Below are 19,185 nucleotides of genomic sequence, written 5' to 3' on the forward strand. Positions count from 1 at the left end.
CAAGAAGTTTTAAATGTTTCTTCATGGTGGTAAGGATTATGTTGATTTTCCAGCGAAAAATGTATGAATCCAGCGATTTCAGATTTCTAGTAATTTATAGGTGTCGACTATTTGGTGCCATTTTAGTCCCCAAGACAAAATAGTGCATTTTATTTAAAAATCCAATTATGCTATTTTTTTAAGCTTGTCTTATATGATAAACTCCCCTCCACCATAACACAATGACATGTACGTAGAATTAAATTAAATTTAAAATAATTACTCATTATTCAGGGCAAGTAGGCTGAACTGCCATGTCCCCAGTCATGTGCTTAATAGTTAGTTTAGTTACAAAAATAACTCATTAAATAAAATAAATCCTAACATTTTCATTACTGTTGTATAGCTATATTTATAATATTCCTCACCAAATGTTATTTTTAATTATTAATGCATTTTTAATTATTAAAATCTTTAAATAAAGTTGCGTCCCTAAGATGAATGTCCCCCCTGTTACTCTTATGGAAATCCCCCTAAACACGCTGTTGCTCCTTGACTCTCAGGAAGAGGCTTACAATTTTGGAAGTAAATCATTTACAAGAAGCAAGGGAGGTATCAATCTTTTATCAGCTTTTTATTTAACAATTTAGAATAGTTCACTGATGTGGTAAATCATAACACGTCCCCCTGATATGCTTATTTGTAGAGCAAACAATATTTTTGTAATTTTGAGAAATGTTGTTTAATTAAATATGTTAAAAATCTTACCTTTATTGTCAATAAGTGTTAGCCTGTTGTTTACCACATAAGTAGTAATGGGGTCTCACACTCAAGTTTGACCAGAAATCATCACTAACTATTCTATAAAGTAGTGATTAAATGAGGTTGCATATTTATTTATAAGACAAATAAATATATTTTGACTGATGACCCTTACAAAAATGTCCTGTGGTAATGCTGTGCTATTTCATGTTATAAAACATCACAAGTACTACACAAAACTGGTGTGGTAATGGTGTAGTATTGTGTTGTTTTTTGGGACACAAATGATTTTGTTATAAAGTCATAAGAAAGGCATTTGACACAAAGTCAAACCCAGGTAACAGAAAAAGTTCTAAGAATGCTCCCCGAAAGTTCACAATGTTCCCAAAAACGTTCTACCAACATAAAAAGTGTCCAGTTTTTCCTTAGTTGCATTACTTTGTATGTATAAAACACATTTGTATTGTAAAGTTATTGCAATTCTGTAGTGTTTGGTACATAATAGTAAAGATCGTTGTCTAATTAATAGGTTTCCTCATCAAGTTTCTTTTCCGTCAATAATGTAAATGAGATGCAGCATTCTCACAACAATGTGTTAATTTGTAAATTCTTAAAAACTTTGGACAAAAAATATCTGCTGTACTGAGATGGAGACCATTGGAGACTAGAATTAAGGACAATACAGCACTAACATAAGTTTGAAATATTAAGAAAAGTAATGTAGAATAAAATAACTACATTGAATATAATTTATGCAATATAAAAAGAATAATAAAAATAAGAGAATGATAAAATTATCATATAAATGAGTGATACAATTGATAATAAATGAAATAAAACACAAATACACTGCATTTAACTCTTTCCTTGCAAATGACGAGTTTTTACGGCCATCCATATTTCCGTTATCCACCAGGTGCTGCTCTTAACCAAGTTATAAAACCCAGAAGCAACCCCTCAGGGCAAACAGTAAAAAGTGTGTGTGCGTGCGTTTGTTTTTTAGGGAATCAAATCCAAAACCTTTAATCTCTTAATACAAATGCTTCAATTTCAAGAAAACAGAAATATCATCAGAAATCACTGGCATCACTCCAACACTAAACCACATGAAAACTCAATGTGATGTTATTTATAGTCGTGCTTAAGTTCTACGCCGTATGCTTTCACAAGCTCTGCATGGCCTGACATACACACATCGCCAAAAATGTGACAAAGCGTCTATTTCCCACGGATCGCACGTGCAGTGATTAGCCCACTAGAACTCCTTGTGTCAGGTCAAAAATATCTGTCACATTCCTTTATAAGCATGTATGCTTCCAACGGTAAAAATAAACATAGATGGGCATTTAACCGGGAACTAAAGAGCTGTAGTCCAAATTGATCGTACTTTGTAGTCTTTAAAAGGAGGATTCTGTTAATGAAAAATATATCGCTGGAGAACCCCTGATCTAAAGTAGCTGGCTTTGACTGACTTTCTAACATTGAGACACTATGATGATTTCAGTGTAGTTTGTTCTTCAGTATGTTTCTTCTGATGATTGTGAAGACTTCTAAAATGAGCAAATCCCTCTCCACAGATCGAGCAGATATAAGGTTTCTCTCCAGTGTGAACTCTCTGATGTGACACTAAATTGTAATGTTGAATGAAACTCATCCCACAAACATTACAGCGATGAGGTTTCTCTCCAGTGTGAACTCTCTGATGGGCTTTTAAGGAACTCGGATGATTAAATGTCTTGTCACACTGAGAGCATTTGTAAGGTTTTTCACCTGTATGAGTTCTCTGGTGTCTCACTAAAGTGATCCGATGTCTACAACCCTTCCCACAAACACTGCATTGGTAAGGTTTCTCACCAGTATGAAGTCTCTCGTGGCTTTTTAAGGAACCTGACTGAGCAAACGTCATCTCACACTGAAAGCATTTGTAAGGTTTTTCACCTGTATGAGTTCTCTGGTGTGTCACTAAACTGTAATATTGACTGAAACTCCTCCCACAGACATCACAGTGAAAAGGTTTCTCTCCAGTGTGAATTTTCTCATGAACAGTTAATGTAGATGGCCTAGAGAAGCTTTTACCACAGTGAGAGCAGACGTAAGGTTTCTCTCCAGTGTGAACTCTCTCATGACATACCAGCTGAGATTTTTGAGCGAAAACTTTATCACAATGTGAACATTGATAGGGTCTCTCTCCAGTGTGTAATGTTTGGTGTGATTTTAAAGAGAATGAATCCCTAAAGTTTTTTCCAAATTCACTGCACTGATACGGTTTCTTATTAGTGTGTAAACACACATGTGACTTTAAACTGTATGCATAGGAAAATCTCTTCTCACAGTGAGGACACTCGTATGGTTTTTCTCCTGTGTGAATTTTCTGATGAAGCTCAAGATTTTCTTTGGTGCTGAAGTTTTTGCCACATTCAGTGCAGTGGAAAGGCTTTTCATCACTGTGTGTCCTCATGTGAGATATCAGCTGAGATAAGAAGTCACAATTTTTTCCACATTGCTGACAGTGAAACTGCTTCTTCTCTTGAGTTTGTGCTGATGTCAAGGACGTTATTTCTCCATTCAAATATAATTCACTCCTCATATCTGGAAGAAACATGAAATAATTATCTTTTATTTACACAATGAAGGATGAATTGAGATCCTGTATCTTTTTCTATATTCACACAGAGACAGACGACAGCTGTTAGTCCTGTTATTATAGTTCCTTGGTTCATTACATATCAAATACTGTATATATAATTTTGGAATCGCATGTAGCCATTTTTGTTAATGTTTTATATGAATGAAGACAAATTAGTGATCAAAGACAAAATCCAATGCATGCATATTTACTGAGTGAGTAAAACACAATTTGTGATCCTGCCTGTGAAAATCGGGTACAATTCTGAGATATTGAGCATCAAAGTTTTATTTCACCTTATATCAAGGTTAAATTTTCACAAAAAGTTTTTACATTATGTAGGTTTATTTAAGATAGAAAACAATTAAATGACTTTAGCTGGATTTAGGCAGGGTCAAATTATATAGAGCGAGGGACATTTTTAATTTCTACAAAGACTTTCACAATCCTTCCCAGCTAACAGAAAAAAGTTCTAAGAACGTTCCCTGAAAGTTCTTAACGTTCCCAAAAACGTTCTGCCAACGTTAAAAGTGTCCAGTTTTCTTGACGTTCTAAGAACGTTTTTGTGTTGTCTCAACGTTAGAGGAATGTTACATTTTACCATTTTTAAACGTTATGACAATGTCATGTTTTAATGTTCACAGTCACACAATGTTTAAAACAACAACTGTTTATTATATTGACTTCTTTGATTGTTATGTAAATGATAGAGAAACATTGCATTTTATTATATTTATTTTTTATATTTATATTATTTTATTATACTTATTATATATTATATATCTATTATATATAAGTTTAGATGCTGATGTTTTGTTTCATTTTAAGTCACCATTATTGTGATTAGTGTTCGTTTTAGTTGGGCTCTTGAGCCTTGTCTTTTGCTTGCTAGTTTTTTCCCTGGTTGTGTTAACTTTTTGTTAATACACCACATTTGTTATGAACATGTTCAGTTAGTAGTGTAATTCTGTGGTGTGGTGGTTGGTACATAATGATAAAAAATCATTCCTAATTAATTTACTAATCAAAAGTTTATTTTCTGTCAATAATGTATATGAGATCCAGCACTTTCAGAGCAGTTTGTCATTAAGGAGTTTAAGAAACTTTGGACAAAAAATATCTGTTGTATAATTGGGACGCACAAACATCAACAATCAGACTATGAATCTCAACCATGGTGACAAAGAAAATTGAAAAAAAATAATTATTTATTCATGCTGCAGTGCATGCTGGGAGTCCTGAATGAGATTTGTAATTTGTTAATACCCAGCATGCATTGCAGCATGAAGTTTTTCATTTAATTGTCACCATGGTTGAGATTCATAGTCTGATTCTTGATGTTTGTACGTCCCATTTAAATACCGGATATTTTTTGTCCAAAGTTTCTAAAACTCTTTAATGACAAACTGCTGTGAAAGTGCTGGATCTCATTTACATTTTTGACAGAAAATAAACTTTTGATTAGTAAATTAATTAAGTGATTGTCTTTACAATTATACCAACCACCACATTATACTATTAACTTTACATGTTCATAACAAATGTGTTGTATCAACACAAAGTTAACACAACCAGGGAAAAAAACTAGCACGCAAAAGTTAAGGGTCAAGAGCCCAACTAAAACAAACACTAATCACAATAATGGTGACTTAAAATGAAACAAAACATCAACATCTAAACCTAATAAGTGAATTGTGTTTTCTACAGCAATTTATTTACTGAACATTCAGAAATAATGTGTTATAAAATATTTAATAAATATAATAAAATAAAATGCAATGTTTCTCTATCATTTACATAACAATCATATAAGTCAATATAATAAACAGTTGTTGTTTTTAAACAGTGTGTGAACATTAAAACATGACATTGTCATAACGTTTAAAAATGGTAAAATGTAACATTCCTCTAACGTTGAGACAACACAAAAACGTTCTTAGAACGTCAAGAAAACTGGACACTTTTTACGTTGGCAGAACGTTTTTGGGAACGTTAAGAACTTTCAGGGAACGTTCTTAGAACTTTTTTCTGTTAGCTGGGTTGTTGCATTATATGGTGACACTTCAAGAATTAGAAAAAGCACCTTTGTGTCTTTTTATAAGATCCTAAATAAACTCCTTTAAGATTTTAGTCTTTTACATTTTTTTGTGTGTTTTGATTAGTGGCTTAAAAAACACCATTTCATCAAACAAGAACTCACATTAGAACAGTAATTGTAAAATACTACAATGTTTGAGGAGACATACCTGTTAGACTAAAATCATGATGACCATCATTAGGATTGTCTTCATATTCTGTAGGTCTTGCTTTCATTTCTGTGGGTTCAGTTTTTATTTCTGTAGGTTCAGTTTTTATTTCTGTAGGTTCCGTTTTTATTTCTGTGGGTTCAGTTTTGATCTTCATCATGAGGTTCCTGAAGTCGATGAGTTTGACTGAACACATGTTGAGTTTGTTCTGCAGGATCTGCTGCTGTTCTCCAGCGTTACAGACAGAATCCAGAGACTCTGTGGAGGTTTGATCAGTAGATTCATCATCCTGTAAGTCCTGATCAGTTCCTGATTTACAGCACATCACATCCATCTCATCTCTCATCATTAACATTAAAATACACGGAGACAAGACTCACGAGAGAAAAACACCGAAGATACACAAACACATCACACGTGAGCTCTGTCTTCTTCTTTGCGTTTTAACGTTAACGTTAAGTTGCATCCTTAAGGTTGCATTACTGCCATCTTCTGGTTCTGGTTATTTCCCACATAATTTGGTCATCATATTCTTGATATAAGTCCAGTTTTACTTATAAAGCAAATCAAATATTTAATTCCTTGTTAACTCCTATTACAGTCCATTATATTATTGTCTTAGTGATGTGCGCTTTCAAAGCATTGCTTCATAAAACCTCGAATCTTTTATTTTGAATCTTCTTCTTCTTTTATTGTTTTATTGGCGGTTGGTAAACTAGCATAAAGGTGCACCGCTACCTACTGGACTGGAGTGTAAGCAGCAGATTAAAAAATTGAAAAAAAGGTAAAATAAAAATTAACCTAGCCCATTATAATCTGTCAATTTGTCCAATCGTTTTTAGGTATATAATTACATAATCTAGAACTTTATAAGATGTTTTCTTCAATAAATACTCTATTGTCATGTTTTGTTGTCCGATTTGATTTTCCAACTAATTTCTTGTCTCCTGATATTTCTTGCAGTGTGTGTTTTACAGTCTCTTGTGCATTACAGTAGTCACAGAATCCAGTAGGATGATTTCCTGTGCAATGAGTGATTTAATTCAGTATGTGCAATTGTAATTGCCATCTGTTCCTTTGGATTCCTGCCCTGCCCTGTCTCAACACACGGTTGATGTGTAAATTAATCTTGTGTCTCCATCTAGTGGTGAATATTTGTGAGAGTTCAGATTGACTGCTGCTGTCTGTGGTGCTGAACTCACAGCTGTTTGTCTAATAATTTATGGGTTTAATCTGCATGTTTATAGTTTATTATTCAGCTTTCTAAAGTTTTATGGAGATAAACTGACTCTTCCCTGAATGTGTGATGTACAATAAACCACTTAATATTATCAGGAAGGTTTAGACTGCTACAGTGATAAATATCAGAACACACATGTAGCGCTTAAATGATAGCTGAACTATAAATTCGGCAACAGTGTAACATAAATCCATGACATAAATCTTTTGTGTTTTTTACTAAACACCTGATGGCCGAATTCAACACATAACATCTAGATCAATATCTAAAAACAATTTAAATCAAATTTATATCATAATTTTTATATCTGTGATTATTTGAACAGTTTCTCAACAAAGAGAAATAATTCAGAATGTTAGTGTCTCCAAATGAGTATTGAGTCAATAGGTGATGGTTTAATATCCATCTTGTTGTTGAAAGAATGTAAAGATTTGTCCTTTGGTTTTGAAAAGCCATGCTTAAGGAATTTACGATCATCCTGGTTTCGGAGGAGGTTAAAGGTTTTCATGGATGATAAGGAGAAATGCTGCGGAACAATCAAAACGTCCTCCCCATCCCGCTTTGACACTGACGTCGGCCAAAAAAGATGTCCGAGCAGCCTCTTATCTGATTGAAACTTGACACTTGTTGGTGTTAACCCACCAAAATCCAGTCCAGATGTAGCAGTTGGGGAGAGGACTGGAATGTTTGTTATTCTGTTCCTACATTGGAAACTTTTAAGGAACGTTAGAACTTTTCTCTGTTAGCCGAGTCCCTGTCCGGGAAACCACCCCTTGATGACTTGTGTGTCATTATTGGCTTGTCTTTTTATTTTCAGATTTCTACTTTAGATTTTGGGGTTAAGAAAAACCAATAACTATAACCAAATATTTTTCTTTGAACATGAAGCAGTGTAATTGTCCATGTTTGTGTATTCCAGTTACACAGAATTAAGTATTATGGTTCAAAAATATGATGTCCACATGTGGACAAACCAGGAGGTTAATGAGTTTTTCAATTTCAACAACTTAACATTGTTGAACAAAGTCCAGCTTTTTCGAGCATGTTTAGGTGGTAAACTTGGGGAAAGTAGTTACATTTTGTACTGGTCACATTAAAAGCGGAATATATGAAAAAATTTGTCCACAAAATCACTTGAGGGTTAAGAGGTGTTAAATAAAGTGTCTTCTCTAAATTCACATGGTTTTAATTTTATATAAATTCAGAGTTTTCATCTTAAGATTTGAAACAGAACATGGACAGCCATGCGGCTTTAGCTGCAGTGCATTTCTAGACTGATAAAAGGTCAATTAAAATTTTATTTTCATACAATTATTTCATAAAGGTTTTGTTAAGTTGCTTAAACTTTTAAAACCTTTTTTCATTATGACATTAGTTAATTTGGACTTCAAAGTGTTAGCTTTCAAATAAGACCAAACTTATGCTTTTAGTGCAAAGCTTTCATGATCTCTATCTCCCTGTTGTGAGAGTTGATACTTCAAATTAACCATGAGGTAGACACAGAGATGAAGGGAGAAACAGCAGACAGGAGACAAAGTGATGTTGAATAAAATAAAGATGCTTTATTGAATAATCATCGATGCGCTCACTAACTTTGTCTGACTAGAAGCAGATTAAGAAGGTGTTATTAAACCAAACACAGACAGTGGACATCACAACATTCTCATGATGTTAAAAAAAAACCTTGAGATGGAGACCATTGAAGACTCAAAATAGCATTAGAAGATATACAGTGGCAAAATAAGATTTAAAGAAGAATAATGTAGAATAAAATAACTAGATTTAATAAAATGCAGATAATATGTAAGGGATAATGTATCTAATCTAGCATTTTAGGGAGCCGGGTAATATAAATCAAAATATAAATTTAAGAATATAAGTGAATGATAAAATAAATGAATATTTAAGGGATAATCAACGACTTGACGTGTATTAAATGACGCAGAGAGAAAGAACCAGACACACTGTCAATACAATTGTGTGTGCTGTTGCGCCACCGTCTCGTGCGTAAAGACTTTAAGACACTACAATTTTTTTCAGTGTAGTCTGTTCTTCAGTATGTTTCTTCTGATGATTCTGAAGACTTATGGCATAACCAAATTTCTCTCCACAGATCGAGCAGACGTAAGGTTTCTCTCCGGTGTGAACCCTCTCATGGGATTTTACGGAAGATGAATGAGTAAATGTCTTGTCACAATGAGAACATTTGTAAGGTTTTTCACCTGTATGAGTTCTCTGGTGCAACACTAAACTCTTTTGTACATTAAAACTCTTCCCACAAACATCACAGTGATGAGGTTTCTCTCCAGTGTGAATTCTCTGGTGAAGTTTAAAATAACATGATTGAGAGAAGCTCTTTCCACAGATCGAGCAGACGTAAGGTTTCTCTCCAGTGTGAACTCTCTCATGGATTTTTAAGGAATATGACTGAGCAAACGTCTTCTCACACTTAGAGCATTTGTAAGGTTTTTCACCTGTATGAACTTTCTGGTGTGACACTAAACTGTCATGTCGACTGAAACTCTTCCCACAAAGATCACAGTGATGAGGTTTCTCTCCAGTGTGAACTCTTTGATGAACTCTAAAAGTAGATGGATCAGAGAAGCTCTTTCCACAATGAGAGCAGCAATAAGGTTTCTCTCCAGTGTGAAGTCTTTGATGGGCTTTAAAGTAAGATGAATGAGCAAACGTCTTCTCACAATGAGAGCATTTGTAAGGTTTTTCACCTGTATGAACTTTCTGGTGTGACAATAAAGTGCCACTATGACGAAAACTCTTCCCACAAACAGTACAGCGATAAGGTTTCTCTCCAGTGTGAAGTCTCTCATGGACTATAAGACTAGATTTAAGACTGAAACGTTTATCACAGTGTAAACAATAATAGTGTTTCTCTTCAGAGTGAATTTTCTGGTGCGATTTTAATGAATCTGAATCCCTAAAGACTTTGTCACATTCCCTGCACTGATACGGTTTCTCATTGGTGTGTATAAGCGCATGTCTCTTCAGATGGGCTTTTTTGCCAAATTTCTTCTCACAGTGAGGACACTCGTATGGTTTTCCTTCTGTGTGAATTTTCTTATGAGCATCGAGATATCCTTCGGTGCTGAAATATTTGCCACATTCAGTGCAGTGGAAAGACTTTTCATCAATGTGTGTCCTCATGTGGCGTTTCAACTGAGATAAGATGAGACAAACCTTTCCACACTGCTGACACTCAAACTTTATCTTCTTCTCTCTGTGTTCTTGTGAATGAAGTTCCTTTTCTTGTAAGGTAGTAAAGCTGATCTTACATCTCTTGCAGTTGAAGAGTTCATGTTCTGTGTGTTTTCTCTCATGTCTCTTTAAATGTCCATGTGAGCTGAATGTCTTTCCACAGGTGATGCAGGAAAGAGGTTGTGCGGTCCGTCGCTTTTTTGATGTTGAGGACGTTATTTCTCCACCTGAACACGAATCACTTCTCAAATCTGAAAGAAACATAATAACATTACATTTACACAGAGAAAGATGAATTGAGATTCTGTATTTTTCTCTATATTCTCACAGAGACAGAAGACAGCTGTTAGTACTGTTATTACCGCTGCACAGCAAAATCGAAAGGGGTATAAACGGAGGTCGGAGCCAGCTGCAAATGGGTGGGTTAGCAGCAAGTGGGTGGAGCTTTAGCCGCAAGTGGGCTGTACAAACTTCCAGAGGATTCACCACCGTCCCATTTGAAGCGTAAACCCCTCCTACTTGCACATTTCTGAAATACCTCCTACTTGCGGCATAATCTCCTCCCACTTGCGGCATAAGGTTCTCAACTGAATCAACTGAAAAGACATTAAATCTCTCTTATTACAAACCAGACTGACTTTTGTCTACTTTAATTGCTTAATTGTTTGGTCACCATTATGGTGATCAGTGGTTCCTTTAGTTGGACAGTTTGACTCTTAGGGTTCCCTTTGAAGTCTTGGCAACGGAGTTTGTAAAACACATTTTTGTTATCAAGTAAATTGTTTACACTGTAGAAAAGTGTCTTACTCTTAGATAATGAAATAGATGTAGATAAAATATATATTATTCTATATTGCATTTTAATAACAGATCTTTCATCAGATCAAGCTTTTCAAATTTTGTTGTTAAATACATTCTGGAAGTTGTATTTTTGCCTCACGTGCAGATATCATGAATCAGCCCATTAATCACAACAATGGTGACATAATTCATGTTGCAATGCATGATGGGAGTCATGAGTTTTAAAATATGGTGGATCTCAGCATGCATTGCAACATTATATTTGTCACCATGGTTCCGATTCATGCATTGATTCATGATATCTGGATGCATGTTGAAAGCAACAATTCCCTGAATATATAAAATTTGATTTAGACAATCAAACCATGTAACCCTACTAAAAGCAACAAATAACAGTTTATAATAACTGATGACAGTGGAAAATTATTCTTTAACTTAGTCTGTACCAAGTGATGCCCTCATTTATAACATTCTATGCAATAATTAATGTGTTTTGACAAACACTGTTGCAAAGAAAACAAAAAAAGCCTAGAATCAAACTACACAACTAAAGAGAACACTGATCACCATAATAGTGACCAAACATTTCAATAAAACATCAGCATCTAAACCTCTAATAGTAATAAGTCTCAAAAAATTACAAAAATGTATACAAATAACAGAAATAAAGTGAGTCTGGTTTGTAATAAGATTTAATGTATTTTGAGTTGATTTTATCTAAGCCAGTGGTTGGAAGTCAGTTGCAGATCTTGTGTTTCTTTTAAGTGATTATGCTCATTATAATCAAGTGTTATCTTTAGTAATCAAATAATCATCACTCAAATTATCAATTAATTATCTAATTAAATCTCAAACTGCTTCGGTGTTACTTTTAACACCCTCCTGGTGTTGTGGTTTCCTTTTTTCTCAAATGAAACAATCTTCAGTCTTAGGTTTTGATTTCAAGAGATAGACTTTTATTATCCGGACAAATAAAAAGCAAAGGCCGCCCTGGTGAATCCCCCCAGAACCAAAGTGTGGTCCTGGGTGGATTATGCAATTTCATTCTCACCATCTGAGCCATGGCTTGGTAAATATTTGGGTTTTGCCCCCCCCCCCCCACACGTCAATTCTACACACAGAAGTTTATTGTATATTCAGTAGCCCCTGAATAAACGACACAAATCTGCAGTTGTTTTGACATGTCTATGACAAACGCTTTTTGAGTTGAATGGATTTAAAGAATTACATTTATTTAAAGTATTAAAATGAGTATTAAAAGTATAATTAGCAATTTCCCCAATAAAGTCTTGTGCCATGAAGGGGATATTTTTTGGAACATTTATTCATTGGTTTTATGCTAAAAATTCATTTGCGTAAATTGTTTAATTAATTTTAAGGCTTAATTAATAATATTTCTTCTGTGATTTTAAGCCTTGTGCCATGAGGAGAACACTTTTTTATGTACATTTACACTGGATTGCGCTCAAAACATGGAATGCACAGAGAGTTTAATGAATTTTAATATCAAACATGTCAAACATAAAACTAACTTTACTTACTTACTCACGATGGTTATACAACAATAGACATACCTGACGAAATAAAATCCTCTTCTTCCTCAGTGTGATCTTCTCCTGTGGTGGTTTCTCTTCTCATCTTCATCACGAGGTTCCTGCAGTCGATGAGTTTGACTGAACACATTTTGAGTTTGGTCTGCAGGATCTGCTGCTGTTCTCCAGCGTTACAGACAGAATCCAGAGACTCTGTGGAGGTTTGATCAGTAGATTCATCATCCTGTAAGTCCTGATTACTGTCACACACTGTAGTGTCCTGAGCGTCTGTGTGCTTTGACTCAGTATAACAGAGTAAAGTCAGACTGAGCTCGGAGTCCTGTGTGTGTCCGGATTTCTCTTCAGAGAGTTCAGAGTCCAGCAGTGGTTGTGGTGTGCGGCTCTGATCTTTGCTCATCCACACTGAATCCCGACTCCCGTCAATCACATCCATCTCATCATCAACACTAAAATACACAGAGACAAGACTAAATTTTCTTTGTTTACACTCAATAAAACACTCAATAGAGAAAAACACCGAGGATACGCAAACAAAACACGCGAGCTCTTTCTTGTTCTCTTGTGGATTTACTCGCGGGGTTGCAAACCAACTGTAAAGGTGCATACCGCCACCTACTGTACTGGAGTGTAACCGATGCTGGTTAAACGCTATTAAACCGGGTGTGTTTTTACTTTTATTAGGGCCCGAGCACCTAGGAGCAGGCCAGAATGGCCCCTAGGAGCAGGCCAGAATGGCCTGCACCGTAGGTGCAAAGCCCTATTGTTTTTGCTCAGATTCTTCTGCTTTTTCTTCTCCGAAATGAATCGCATTTTTGAGGGCCTAAACATGCTCGAAAACTCATGAAACTTTGCACACGCGTCAGAATTGACGAAAATTTACATGTGGTATAGGCGTCAGAAGTAGGTGTGTAGAAATGGCTCGATAGCGCCACCTGCAAAATTTCAAAAGAACAACCCTCCCGCTACGAAAAACGTACAGATAGGAAATTTGGTAGGATCGTATATCACCCCAAGACCTACAAAAAAGTCCCTTGGAACCAGGCTCTAAAACCCACAGGAAGTCGGCCATTTTTAATTTTCGCTGTGATTTCTGTGCAAATTTTGGCATTTCCAGGCTTCGTACTTTAACGAACTCCTCCTAGAGATTTAATCCAATCATCATCATATTTGGTCAGTATCATCTAAAGGCCTTTGCGATGTTAAATTGCGGAGCTTGTGACGTTTCGTTGGAGGGCGTGTCCGTGGCGGCCTGACAAAGTTCAGCGTTTTCGCCATGAAAGAGGATGTTGTTCTAACTCCGGCATACAATGTCCAATCTGCCCCACACTTCACACATTTGATAAGGGTCTTGACCTGAACACATTTCCATGCCAAAATTCAGCTTCAGTCATAGCGCCACCTAGAGGTAGCAGGAAATGACATGTTTTACGCTGTGATTTACTGCTCTTAGAGATTTAATCAAATCATCATCATATCTGGTCAGACTGATCTTAAGCCCTTTGCGATGATAAATTGCGAAGATCTTGACTTTTCGTTGAAGGGCGTGTCCGTGGCGGTCTGGCAAAGTGTGATGTTTCGCAATGAAACATGAAGTTGTTGTAATTCCGGCATACATTCACCGATCTGCCCCCGACTTCACACGTTTGATAAGGGTCCCGGCCTGAACACATCAACATGGCATAATTCCGTAACAGTCATAGCGCCACCTAGAGGCAGCAGGAAATACCATGTTTTACGCTGTGACTTACTGCTCTTAGATATTTAAACATATCAACATCATATTTCACCAGTGTAATCTCAAGACCTTGTGTGATGATAAAAAGCAACGACCTTGACTTTTCATTAAAGGGCGTGTCCGTTGCGGCCTCGCAAAGTATCGCTAAATGAAACGCATTTTGACAGGCTAAACAAGCTCAAAAAGTCATAAAACGTTGCACACATGTCAGAAGTGCCGAAAATTTACATGTGGCATAGGCACCAGAAGTAGGCGTGTAGAGATGGCTCAATAGCCACCTGCAAAATTTCAAGAGAACAGCCCCGCCGCTATGAAAAACCTACAGATACGAGATTTGGTAGGGTCATCTATCACCCCAAGACCTACAAAAAAGTCTCTTGGAGCGAAGCTCATAACCCCACAGGAAGTCAGCCATTTTGATTTTTCTCTGTGATTTCTGTGCAAATTTTGTCATTTACAGCCTTCATACTTTAACAAACTCCTCCTAGAGATTTTATCAGATCGTCATTATATTTGGTCAATCTTATCTGAAGGCCTTTGCGATGTTAAATTGCGGAGCTTTTGACTTTTCGTTGGAGGGTGTGTCAGTGGCAGCCTGACAAAGTTCAGCGTTTTCGCCATGAAACAGGACGTTGTTATAACTAAGGCATACAATGTCCAATCTGCCCCACACTTCACACGTTTGATAAGAGTCTTTGCCTGAACACATTTCAATGCCAATATTCAGCTTCAGTCATAGCGCCACCTAGAGGTAGCAGGAAATGACATGTTTTACGCTGTGATTTACTGCTCTTAGAGATTTAATCAAATCATCATCATATTTGGTCAGACTGATCTTAAGCCCTTTGCGATGATAAATTGCGAAGATCTTGACTTTTTGTTGAAGGGCGTGTCCGTGGCAGCCTGGCAAAGTGTGATGTTTCACCATGAAACAGGAAGCTGTTGTAATTCAGGTATACATTGTTTGATCTGCTCCAGACTTCACACGTTTGATAAGGGTCCCGGCCTGAACACGTCAATATAACAATAATCAGGTACCGTCATAGCGCCACCTGCTGCACACAGGCGGTGTTGCACATACATTTTTCTTTGAATATCCACCTATATTTACCCACTTTATTTCATATCCCCCTGGTTCACTGCTTTACTAATGCCATAGGGTGGCGGTGTACATGCGTGCGAGGGCCCTTCCATCGCTGCTTGCAGCTTTAATTATTTCTATTATTAATTACCTGTTTTGTCCCTTCATTTAAAATATTACCCATTGTGAATTCTTTAATACATTTTTTTATATGCTTTATTAACAACAACAGATAGCATGTACAGTGCCATATATCATATAATAGAAAAAATTCACATGCCTCAACAAGAAGGAACAAGAAGAAGAGAAAAAAACAAAAGAAAAGAGAAAAAAAGAAAAAACACAACAAGAGGGTACATAGTTAGAAATACATTTTAGAAAAAGATATACATTATATTATACCATTCCAAAGGATATTACAATGCAATTTAAATACAGAAAATATACTTTATAGGTCAGCACCATTTATTATATTTTACCTTTAATATTATGTGAAAATGTTAAAGGAGGAGCATATATTAAACACTTTGATTGCTTTACTATTTTTAGATTTTGACATCACATCTACAAACATTTTTATCTCCTTTTTAAGCACCATAAAAAGAGGTTTGCCTTTTGTAAACTTGCATTTATGGATGTTAAATTTACAAAGAAATAAAATAAAATTTATAATGAACTCAACATCTTTTAAGGAGTGATTCTTAATAAAATAACCCAAAATCACATCTTTATAGGATAACGAAAGGGTTTTAAAAATATTATCAGCAATAAAAATCTTCACATTGTTCCAAAAATTTGGGTATATTGACAAGACCAGAATAAAAGAGAGATTGTTTCAGTGGAGCATTCACAGAAAGAACATTTCAAATCAATATTAATTTTAAATTTTTGTAGAAATACCTTTGTGGGAAAAACTCTATGAATTAATTGATATGTGAATTCTGTAATACCTATGTGTTGTACTTCTCTAATATATGATATTCTTTCCTGCTGCTTGGCTCATTACCTTTCAAATTCTGTATATATGCAGCAATTTTTATTTTTATTATTTTTTGTTAATATTGTTTTAGAATAAAGACAAACTGATCAAAGACAAAATATTGAATGCAATGTCAAACTCTGAGATATTGAGCATCGAAGTGTTATTTCACTTGAAGATGTCAAGGTTAAATTTTCTTTATATTATGTACGTTTATTTTATGTAGAAAACAATAAAAAACAAAAAAAATGACTTTAGCTGGCTTTACAGGCAGGGTCACATTTTGTAAAGAGAGTGACTTTTTTTATATGTACAAAGACTTTCACAACCCTTGTTGCATTTTATGGTGACACGTCTATGAGAAAGATCACTTTTGTGTCTTTTAATAAAGACTACATGTCTGTTGCTCAATAAGTATTAAAGATATCTTAAATAAACTCCTTTCCTTTTGATTTTATTCCTTACATTTTTTTGGTCTTTTGGTTAGAAAAAACACCCTTTCGTAAAACATACAATGTTTGAGGAAACATACCTGACAGAATAAAATCCTCATCTTCACCAGTGTGATCTTCCTCTGGTTCAGTTTTTACTTCTGTAAGGTTCAGTTTTTATTTCTGTGGGTTCAGTTTTTATTTCTGTAGTTTCAGTTTTGATCTTCATAATGAGGTTTCTGCAGTTGATGGGTTTGACTGAACACATCTTGAGTTTGGTCTGCAGGATCTGCTGCTGTTCTCCAGCATTACAGACAGAATCCAGAGACTCCGCGGAGGCCCGACAGCCCAAATGAAATGTGTGTCAAAGCCGCCAAAACAGGAAGTAGTTCATATCTCAGTAATGCTTTCACTTAATGAAACCAAACTTTGTACATGTACTTGGGTCTCCAATGTGAGGAAGAAAAACAAAAAATATATAGTTCTTCCCAGCATTATTACAGACAGGTGTCCACAGGCAGTTCTGTTTTGCTGGCAGAGTGTTAAACCTCTGTACTACCAGTGCAGTTATTTCTATAGAAAAAAATGTTTTAACTGAAATTAAAACGACATCATTTTCATTATGCATTATTTGTTTATAACTTTGCAGTACAATACGTAAGAAAGTGGCTAGAAAGTGTTAAATTCAGGGCACCATATGAAATGACACTATAAAAAATACAATATTACACAAACAATATCCAGAGTCATACCCATCACCATTAGTGCTATAATTGATATGATAGAAACGCTTTCACGTATTGAAACCAAACTTTGTACATTAACTTGGTTCTCCGATGTGAGGATGCACAACATAAAAAACATTCCGGCTATATTCATAAACGGACATTTCAACCTCTCTGGTTTCAAAAATAACATTGTGCACACATGTCACTTTTCAAAAAAGTGTTAATTTACAGGTACCCATGTATGTATGCCGTCAAGAGCATGCCAAACCTGTAGGTTGCGGTGTAACGAGAAGCTCAAGCCCACGTAAGCAACAACAGCATCACTTTCTCTTTTGAACAAGGTCACATTTTTGACATAGATGCAAGCTCTTGCGCATACTGTGACGCTGGCTGCATAAACACCCGTTTGTTATAGTTTACATACACCAACGTGCAAACAAAGATTTTCAAAATCTCCACTCTGGACGGAGTGTTTAGAAAGAATCGGTTTCAGAGGCAAATTCTCTGCGTGTAAACGAAGGGCGCAAACAAAGGGAAATGTCTCAGTTTTTCAAAATAACCATGTACATGTAAACTGGGCCTTAGAGTCAAAACCAGGATAGAAAATTACTTCTAAATTACGTCTTTTTTTAAAGATATTTTTTAAAATGTTCTATCAAAATAAACCATTGGTAGCTATATCTACACTGCAAAATCCCGGGAGTTAAATTAACACTGCTCAGTGTTTATATAGGTCCACTCTCCAGAGTGTTAAAAAAGTAACACCGGAGAGAGTTAAAAGCTACAATCTGTGACTTTATCCTCTCTATCACCATCTCTGTTTGAAACCTAAAATTAAATTTTACATCTTACTTGTAGAGTCATTTTCTTAACTTAGGTTTAGATGTTGGCTGTTTAATTTAAAGTCACCATTATTGGGATCAGTGGTTGTTTTAGTTGGACTTGACTCTTGACTGTTAGCTTGTTACTTTTTTCTAACTGCTATGTTTTAGTGTGTTTAAAACACATAAGTTATAGCAAAGAAAAAGCTATTGTGTAATTGAATATTGATGTTTAATATATAATGTCAAACATAAACATTTAAATGAACAGATTTATTAATATAGATTTCCGCACTCATCAAAAGTATCTTTATCTGTTAATAATGAAATACTACAGTTTAAGCTCCAGAACTCTCATAGCAGTTTGACATTCTAAAAGACTTTGATAGTGTGCACATAAAGCATTAACCGCTAAAAACAATGTAGATACAAAGACATCAAGAATCGGAGTATGAATCACAATGATGGTGACAAAGGAAATGGTAAAAAAGTTAATTCTTTATTCATGCCCCAGTGCATTCTGGGAGTTCTGGATGAGGTTTGTAATTTGTTAATACCCAGCATGCATTGCAGCATGAAGCTTTTTATTTTACTGTCACCATCATTGTGATTTATACTCAGATTTTTGATGTTTGTGTGTCTACATTATGCAGCAGAAAATTGGTAAGTGTCAGTGTTTAAAAATGGTTCAGAATGAAAGACTGCTGAGATGGCTGGATTTCATCCTAAATTATCATATTATTAACAGAAATAAACACTTCTAGTAAGAAATCACTGAAGAAATCATTTTTAAAGAGAGTGTTATTTGAAAGTATATCCTAACAACCATATAAATGCATTAGTGTTTCCTCTTTGGCCGCAACAAACATGTTTTAAACACATGTAATTATAACAGCCAAAAAAGCTAAAAAGTTAAGACTAAGACTCAAAGTCCAATTAAAACAACCACTGATCACAATCATGGTGACTTTAAATGAAACAGCCAACATC

General features: G+C 35.3%; 1 protein-coding gene across 1 annotated transcript; it reads right to left on the reverse strand.

Annotated features, from left to right (window-relative positions):
• Positions 1-1,586: 1,586 nt before the first annotated feature.
• LOC129445214 (uncharacterized) lies at positions 1,587-13,040 on the reverse strand. Its single transcript, XM_055206387.2, has 4 exons — positions 12,442-13,040; positions 8,872-10,317; positions 5,614-5,988; positions 1,587-3,330 (listed from the first exon to the last, which is right to left on the reverse strand). Exons 1-4 carry the CDS (start codon positions 13,022-13,024, stop codon positions 2,231-2,233), a joined length of 3,504 nt encoding a protein of 1,167 aa, XP_055062362.2. The 5' UTR covers positions 13,025-13,040; the 3' UTR covers positions 1,587-2,230.
• Positions 13,041-19,185: the final 6,145 nt, after the last annotated feature.

Source organism: Misgurnus anguillicaudatus, chromosome 3 (genome assembly GCF_027580225.2).
Source record: "Misgurnus anguillicaudatus chromosome 3, ASM2758022v2, whole genome shotgun sequence".
Classification (NCBI taxonomy): Eukaryota; Metazoa; Chordata; class Actinopteri; order Cypriniformes; family Cobitidae; genus Misgurnus; species Misgurnus anguillicaudatus.

Coding starts and splice junctions, on each gene's coding strand:
- LOC129445214 (XM_055206387.2), bottom strand. CDS start 13,024: ATGCACCTTTACAGTTGGTTTGCAACCCCGCGAGTAAATCCACAAGAG. Junction 10,318..12,441: donor AGAGGATTTTATTTCGTCAG/GTATGTCTATTG, acceptor TGTTTCTTTCAG/ATTTGAGAAGTGATTCGTGT. Junction 5,989..8,871: donor GAAAAAAATTGTAGTGTCTT/AAAGTCTTTACG, acceptor TTCTCTCGTGAG/TCTTGTCTCCGTGTATTTTA.